The sequence below is a fragment of the Panicum virgatum genome, chromosome 1K, assembly GCF_016808335.1.
Source record: "Panicum virgatum strain AP13 chromosome 1K, P.virgatum_v5, whole genome shotgun sequence".
Classification (NCBI taxonomy): domain Eukaryota; kingdom Viridiplantae; phylum Streptophyta; class Magnoliopsida; order Poales; family Poaceae; genus Panicum; species Panicum virgatum.
This window is the reverse complement of record NC_053136.1, coordinates 33,659,382-33,667,816: the sequence shown is the minus strand read 5'-3', so window position 1 is coordinate 33,667,816 and position 8,435 is coordinate 33,659,382. Positions and strand designations below refer to the sequence as shown.

Sequence of the window (8,435 nt, the reverse complement as noted above, 5' to 3'; positions counted from 1 at the left end):
TGTGCCCCATGAGTTTGGTTTTCTTTTCAGCCTCCATTCTTTCAAGCGTCTTTTTCTTCTTAGGACATTGATTGGTCCTATGGTCAGCATCTACCACATGAAAGTGTCAGTATAGTTTCTGCGGACCTTCCGGAGGTCCACGGCCTCGGCCTCTCCCTTTTTCACGGCCCCGGCCTCTCCCTTTTTCACGGCCCCTGTTGGACCTGCTTTTTTGGTTGTGTTCTTTGGAGTTGTTGTTATCTTGCTCCTTTGAAAGTTGTGTGGGAGGTGGGATTATGTAAGGATCGAACTCTTCTTGCTGATCCGTGTCTTGCGAAGGTTCCACTGGAAGTATGTATTGATGTTGATTTGGTTTGGCTTGGTTGCTTTGCTGCCAATTCTGCTATTGCCTCATCAATTTTCTTTGTTCCACTCTTCATTTGTGGTCCGCTTTCGACTTTGCGTATTTTTTTTACCTCCGCATACAATTCTGACAAACTTTTTGGTGGTTCTCTGTCGAGGTGAGATGCCAATTGGCTTGGGAGAAGACCTTCGATGAATTTTGCTATTGCATCTTTTTCAGAGAAGTTTGGAGTTTGTGCTTTTTTCTGCACAAACCTCCGAAAGTACTCGGGTAGTGGTTCTCTATCCATTTGTATGCAGCTAAATTGCTGCAAGGTATTGATGGCTAACCTTTTGAAAACTTGAAAGTCTTGTTTGAGTCTTTCCTTGAGTTGCACCCAGCTTTGAATTGAGAGAGGTTGAATGTACGAGTACCAGTTTGCAACTGGGCCTTCGCATGCTATGACGAAGGACTTTGCTATGATAGAATCATCTCCGCCAGCTGAGGCAATTGTAGCTTCGTAAGTCATTATGAACTGTACGGGATCGACTGATCCATCATACTTTGGCAGTTGGATTGGCTTGTAGCCGTATGGCCAGGATGTGCACTGCAAGGCGATTAACAGCAGCGATGTTGGGTCAAATGGAGGATTTGGTTGGAAGTGTTGATCTTGATTGATATGATTTGTCTGGCAAAGGTCTTGACCTTCGTGGTGTCTAGATGTTCCAACTGCTGCGTGTGTGTTTGGTAACTCTTGGAGTTGCCCGACTTCTTCCTGCATTTTCTGGATTTCTGCTTCCATTTCTGCGACTCTGCGTTTGGCTTCAGCTAGTTTTTGGGCTTGTTCAGCTGCTCTCTTTCTGGTCGCAAGTTGATTGGCCAGATGAGTTTTCTTCTTTTCTAGTGCTCGAAGCTCAAGATTGAGTTCATCGTGCAAGTTTTGCTCAAGCTGGTCATCTTCATGTTGGGAGAGGTTGTTCAGTGTTTCAGCTTTGGTTGTTGTTGTTGTCGCTGCTGCTACTGCTTCCTTTGCTGCTGTTGCTGCCTTTTTGCCTGCTGCTGCGGCTTTCTTTGCTTCGATAGTGCGTTCTGCTTGGATACGCTTCTCTTTCTCAGCCAGTTGGGCGGGGGTGGGTTCGATTGGTGGGGATTATCCAATGGGGACTTCGTGAAGGTTGAGATCTTCAGCGTCTGACGCGCCTGGGTTGGTGGTTTTCCTCTTTGGTGGAGCCATCGTAGGGCGGTTTTCGAGCTAAGAACACGGGTGGGCGTGTCTATTGGGATCCGGAGCTTGATCACCAAACAGAGAATGTAAACGTTGATTCAAGACAATGAAGAACACAATGGAATTGATCCCACAATCGTAATTGCACAGTAATTCTCCAAGTGTCCGACCCCGTACAATATTGGATGGGAGGGGGTATTTATACCCCAACCTTATTAAAATATTCCAAAAATGCCCCTCCGGTTTTTCCGGATGTCAAGAGATTACATTGGGGATTTTTTGGTAATTTCCCTGGGGTAGGATAATTCAACTTGTACATTTCTACCCATATCACATGTTACATGACACTTGGCAATCTTCGGTGTGCATCTTCAGTAGGCTTCATGTGGCGTCGCCCTCAGTGTTCTCCGCTTCCGAGTCGCCCGCCGTGTCCGAAGGTTCTTGCTATAACCTTCGGGAGGATGACTCCGATCATTCTCCGGAACCTTCGGTTTCCGGGATCGGTCTGCATCCCTGTTTTTCATCAGAAAAGGGAAAAAGTGATTCTAATCGTTAGTCAGCATCACGACCTTCGGCAGACCTTCGGGTCTTGCCACTTTCGCGAGGGGGCGCTCCCCAACGCAAAGCCCAATAACTACTTTTTTTTCCGGAACAAATTTTTTTTTATTCTCGAACAAATTTTTTTATTACTAGAATAATTAAAAAATTATTTTAAAACAAAATAAATTTATTCTAAAATAAATTTGATTATAAAACAGTTTTTTGAGCTAGTTTAGGCCCAAAAATATAAAATCTGTACTGAGTGACAAGTCTGCTGCGTGACCCCAGCAGCCCCCGGCGGGGCGAGCCTTGCTTTGATCTGGGCTGGAACCGAGAAATAGATGGGCCAACAACGCGAGGACTCTCACTCCTGCAGACCGAGAGGCCCACGGCCCACCTGCACCTTATCCCAAATCCTTCCTCCTGGCCACTCCATTCGAATCCTCCTCTCCTCAGCCCCCCTCCTCGCAATTCTCATCGCAGCCTCCAATGGCGTCTCCCCCTCCTCACCTGCACCCGCGCTCTTCCAGCTTCTGCAGCAGCGCCGTCACCCCCGCTTCCCCACACAAGGGTAGCCACAGGTCCTACACGACCGTCCCAAACGCCGCCGCCGCCGCGGCGCAGCTCTCGCTGCTCCGCGCCCACGCGCGCGCCGGCCGGATGCGGCCCGCGCGGGAGGTGTTCGACGCAATGCCTGCACCGGGACGGTCGCTCGTCGCCTGGACCGCGCTCATGTCCGGGTACGCCACCCACGGCCCGGCCGCCGAGGCGCTCGAGCTGCTCCTCCGCATGCTCGGCCTGCTCCTCAGGCCCGACGCCTTCGTCTTCTCCGTCGCGCTGCGCGCCTGCGCCGCCGTCGGGAGCCTCCGCCTCGGCAGGCAGCTGCACGCCGCCGCCGCCAAGCTGGGCTTCGTGGGCGCGGACCTCTTCGTGGCCAACGGCCTCGTCACCATGTACTCGAGCTGCTGGTCCCTCCGCTGCGCCGAGAAGGTGTTCGGCGGCATCGCCGCGCCGGACCTGGTTTCCCTGACCTCCATGCTCAGCGCGTACACCGAGAACGGATGCGACGCCGAGGCGCTGATGCTGTTCGTGGAAATGGTCCGTGATGGCGTCGCGTGCGATGCTTTCACTCTGTCGGTGGCACTCAGGGCAGCTTCGAGTTTGGGCCATGTGGGATTGGGCCATCAGCTGCACTGCTGCATGATCAAGATGGGGTTGGTCGGCAATGAGTTCCTGGATAATTGTCTGATCGGATTCTATGGGAGGTCCGGTGAGCTGCAGCTGATGCGAAAGGTGTTCGCTGAGATGGATGTCAAAGATTTGGTTTCCTGGAACACCATAATCCAGAGCTACGCAGAAAACTTGTGTGATAAAGAGGCCTTAGCTCATTTTCGTGCTATGATGTTTGAATGTGCAGAATGCGATGAGTTTACACTGGGCAGCATTCTGCATGTTGTTACAAGAACAGGTGCTTTTGATCATGGTATGGAAATACACGGCTACCTTATCAGAGCAGGTTTGGACTCGGATAAGCACGTCATGAGCGCTCTCATGGATATGTATGTAAATTGGGCCACTCTTCATAAGAGGCACAGGATGTTTCCTTTGAGGATGTTAAAATATTATCTGTCTGTCCAGGGAGAGCTTGATGAGTTCGTCGTGGCAAGCAGTCTGAAGTCATGTGCTTCTGATCTAGATCTGGCAGCAGGGAGGATGCTGCATGCCTGCATTTTAAAGTCCAATATGAATCCAGATTCTTTTGTTACTAGTTCCTTGGTCGACATGTATGCTAAATGCGGTGCTCTGGAGGAATCAAATCTTCTGTTTTCAAGAGCCAAGAATCCAGACACAGCTGCGTGGTCTGCTGTTATCTCAGGAAACTGTCTGAATGGTCAGTACGGAAGAGCAATGCATTTGTTTAGGAGGATGCAGGGAGAGCATGTGCAGCCTAACGAATTCACATACACCGCTGTGCTTACGGCGTGTATGGCTCTTGGAGATGCTGTAAGTGGTATGGAGATCCACAGCAGCTCGATCCGAAATGGATATGGAACCAACACCTCTGTTCTGAAAAGCTTGGTTAACTTTTACTTTAGACAAGGCCGGTACCACCAGGCTCTGAAACTGTGCTTGTCCCTCTCAAACCATGAGGTTTCCTGGGGCACATTGGTTGAAGCATTTTCTCAAGTTGACGATAGTGTCGGAATAGTTAATCTCTTCCATGTTATCCAACGCTGCGGGGTGGAGCTTGACCACCATACGGCACGTCTCATCTTGAGTTCGTGCGGAAAACTGGCACTACTTGAGGAAGGGTCGCAAGCACAGGCTTACATGATTAAGTGCGGCCTTGCTTCCACATCCTGTATGAACAGCTACCTCATCGACATGTACTCCAGCTGTGGTAGCCTCAGACACGCGTTCGATGCCTTCAACTATTTGCCTGATGACAAGGATGCATCTTCCTGGACCTCAATAATCGCAGCGAACGTGGAAAACGGCTGTCCAGAGACCGCCATCCGCCTGTTTTCGCAGATGCTGATGAAGGAGAAGTGCCGCCCAACTTCGCAGGCATTCCTGTTTGTTCTGAAGGCCTGCGCAGAAACCGGCCTCGTGAGTGAAGCCTTCAGGTTCTTTGTGTCCATGACTGAGGTTTACAGGATACAGCCCTCGGAGGGGCATTTCACCCACATGATCGAGGTGTTGGGGCGTGCTGGGATGTTCAAGGAGGCAGAGCATTTCATCGACAGCGTTGTTCCTTCTGAATCTGGCGCGTCGGCCAGGAGTCTGCTTTGTGCTGCCAAGCAGAATGGAAATGACAAGACCGTGGAGCTTGCAGCAGACGATCTAGCGAGGCTGGTTCCAGGCGCCTGTTGAGCTAACGGTTCACATTCACCTGGAAGGATGAACATGATGTTCAGCATCTACAAGTTGCTCCAGCAGCAGTACGGAGAATGCTCCTATCACTGACATACGGTACGGTGTGAATACTGTAACTGCAGATTTGGCCTTTTACTACTACTTGTGTAAATGTAATAGGGTTTCGTACATGATTTACTGGAGTAAAATTCTTTGATCAATCCACTTGCTATCCGATCTAAATGGACCATTGGCTTGCGTGATTGACGTTGACCACGTTAGACGGGCATGTACGGACTGAGATTTTAGCCTTTTGCGTTTACCTATGTGAAGCTAGCTCCGACTAAACTAATCCTGCTGATAAGTTACTGCGCGTACGATATCTGTTATCGTGGCTTTTGAGTCTCGACCAGGTGGACAGTTATTACCTGGATCAAACAAAAGAAACTTACCACGCCGTGGAAGCCATCGAGTCTCCGACGACGGCGAGGAGCTCGCCAGAGCTCCGGAATCTCGCCGTGCTGCCATTGTCTCCGCCCCGCGCCGTATCCCAAGGATCCATCGACAGTGGAGAGAGGACTAGTGGGGATTTTATTACGGGGAAAAGAAATGGAAAAAATAAGTACTATGACGCTGGGCCTGGCCGAGAACGAGACGGCCGCCCTTGCCGGCGGCCCGGGAAGACGTGCGGGCACGGCCCCGGTGCAGCAGGGAGGAGTGGCAAACGCGACGCCCGCACGCCAAACGGCACCATTTCTCCACCGCGGCAACCACTCCCCATCCAACAAACTCCGGCCGGCCGGAGCCGCGAAACCAAACCCGGGTCAACGGCCGACAGCCCACTGTCCCAGAAGACGAAGCCCATAAAAAAAGAAGAGGGGGCTCACACCACCGCCTCCTCCTCCTCCCCCTTCTCCCTCCCTCATCCCCATCCCCCGACCCCACCCAACCCAACCCTCGCGCCGCGGCGGCCGATCCCATCTCAATTCCCATTTCCCCCACTCGCCGTCGCCGCATTCCATCGCGCCGCGCGGTGCCGCTCCGCCCGCCCATGTGACCGCGCGAGTCGCGCCCCCAGTCTCTCTCTGTCCCAGTGTCCCAGACCCCAATCCGCGGCGGGCGGGCGGGCGGGCGGGCGGGCGGGGAAATAAAAATCCGGTGGGGGGGATTGAGATTCCGTCCGCCGTGGCGGGGATGGGGCAGGAGGGGATGGGGTACGGCGGCGGCAAGGGGGGCGGCGGCGGGGCGCTCCCGATGACGGCGCCACGGCCGCGGGGCGCGTCGCCGCTCGGCGGCCACCACCACCCCCACCACCACAGCCGCGCGCGCAAGATCCACCGCACCTTCAACAACCTCAAGATCACCGTGCTCTGCGGCCTCGTCACCATCCTCGTCCTCCGGGGCACAATCGGCCTCAACCTCTCCCTCCCCGCGCAGCCCTCCGACGCCGACGCGCTCGCCGGAGCCAAGGCCGTCGAGGACATCGACCGCATCCTCCGCGAGATCCGCTCCGACTCCGGCCCGGACGACCCCGACGACGGCGCCGCCGGCGACTTCAGCGCCGCCGGCGGCTTCAACGCCTCCGCGCTCAGCGCCGCCGAGGCCGCCGCGGCGTACAAGGCCGCCGCGGGCAAGTACGCGCTCGGGCCCAGGATCTCCGACTGGGACCAGCAGCGGCGTCGGTGGCTCGCCCAGAATCCGGGGTTCCCGGCCACCGCTGCCGGGGGGAAGCCCAGGATGATGCTCGTCACCGGCTCGCAGCCGGGGCCCTGCGACAACCCGCTCGGCGACCACTACCTGCTCAAGTCCACCAAGAACAAGATCGACTACTGCCGCCTCCACGGCATCGAGATCGTCCACAACCTCGCGCACCTCGACACCGAGCTCGCGGGGTACTGGGCCAAGCTGCCGCTACTCCGCCGCCTCATGCTCTCCCACCCGGAGGTCGAGTGGATCTGGTGGATGGACAGCGACGCGCTCTTCACCGACATGGCATTCGAGCTGCCCCTCTCGCGGTACGAGGGCCACAACCTCATCATCCACGGTTACCAGGACCTGCTCTTCGACAAGCACTCCTGGATCGCGCTCAACACAGGCAGCTTCCTCTTCCGGAATTGCCAGTGGTCGCTTGACCTCCTGGACGCCTGGGCACCCATGGGACCCAAGGGGTTCATCCGCGACCAGGCCGGCAAGATACTCACGGCGAACCTCAAGGGCCGGCCAGCATTTGAGGCTGACGACCAGTCGGCGCTGATTTACCTCTTGCTCTCGCAAAAGGATAAGTGGATGGACAAGGTGTTCATAGAGAATTCCTACTACTTGCATGGCTTCTGGGCTGGGCTGGTGGACAAGTATGAGGAGATGATGGAGAATCACCACCCGGGGCTTGGTGATGAGCGGTGGCCTTTTGTGACACACTTTGTTGGGTGCAAGCCATGCGGGAGCTATGGAGATTACCCGGTGGAGCGCTGCCTTAAGAGCATGGAGCGAGCATTCAATTTTGCTGATAACCAGGTGCTTCGGCTGTATGGTTTCTCACACAAGGGGCTGGAAAGCCCCAAGATTAAGAGGATCAGAGATCAGACAACCAAGCCAATTAACGATGTGGAGAACTTAGATATGAAGGCCAAAATATCAATGGCTTCTTGATGATTCAGATGAGTTGGTGGTATGATATTTTCATACTTGCTTTGGCTATCAACAAGGTCAGAGCATCATGTGATATGGGGACATTGTTGTTCTAGTTTCCACTCTCTTTCTCTCCCTTTTCCTTTTGTTCACCAATCGTTATTGTTATGTAACAGCTAGAGGTTGCAATCTTTGTTTGCTATGGGGTTAAACATGATAGGAGATCAAATCTGAAGGATAGCATCACTTTTGTACTTCTTTATTGCATTTCATTTTTGGTGCTAGGTTCTAGTGGGACAAATATCGCTAATATGTGGAGCTTGTGCATTGTAGTAGTAGTTATAGTTCTCTTTAATCTTCACCTTTTTTACCTTCCATGGTTGAATTTATGAAGCATGTGGATCGCTAATTAAATGTATCTAAACATACATTAAGATTTCCCCGCATCTACTTTCTCCCGGTATAGCTCCATATGCTTCAAACTTCATTACTTATTACAATGTGTCAAGTAGGATGTATGCTGATTTTGCTTCACATATTCATTTGGTGGTATTTTCTCATCATCTTCTTTCATGTCTTCGTAAAATATAATTCATGGTTTGGTAACTTTTCTGTCATTTCCCATTTAAACTAGAACCAGCATTCTGATAGTTATTTTGAAGTAGCAAGTTGCTATGAAACAAAGGATAGTACATCCGTGTTTTTAGGGCGTCCTTAAGGCATCGCCTAGGTGACAAGGTGGTGGTGGCTCGCCACCTAAGGTGTCTCCTTAGTCTGCCTTATCCCTCCTTAGCCTGCCTAAGGCCGCGGTGGCTCGCCTCGCCTTAACACTTTAAAAACCATGTAGTACATATACACCAATCA

At 52.8% G+C, this 8,435-nt stretch overlaps 2 protein-coding genes across 3 annotated transcripts; both read left to right on the top strand.

Moving 5' to 3' along the window:
• Positions 1–2,532: 2,532 nt before the first annotated feature.
• LOC120703459 (pentatricopeptide repeat-containing protein At3g03580-like) lies at positions 2,533–5,269 on the top strand. 2 transcript variants are annotated; one of them, XR_005686970.1, is made up of 2 exons: positions 2,533–5,013; positions 5,135–5,269. XR_005686970.1 is itself a non-coding variant. In XM_039987554.1 (2 exons), exon 1 carries the CDS (start codon positions 2,577–2,579, stop codon positions 4,959–4,961), a length of 2,385 nt encoding a protein of 794 aa, XP_039843488.1. In that variant the 5' UTR covers positions 2,533–2,576; the 3' UTR covers positions 4,962–5,009; positions 5,131–5,269. The 2 variants fall into 2 exon arrangements, 1 of the variants encoding a protein (XP_039843488.1); XM_039987554.1 differs by having other exon boundaries at positions 2,533–5,009; positions 5,131–5,269.
• Positions 5,270–5,843: 574 nt separating this feature from the next.
• Positions 5,844–8,017, top strand: LOC120703449 (probable glycosyltransferase 2). The gene has a single exon (XM_039987546.1). The coding sequence runs from the start codon at positions 6,138–6,140 to the stop codon at positions 7,590–7,592; it is 1,455 nt and encodes a 484-aa protein (XP_039843480.1). The 5' UTR covers positions 5,844–6,137; the 3' UTR covers positions 7,593–8,017.
• The last annotated feature ends 418 nt before the right edge of the window (positions 8,018–8,435 follow it).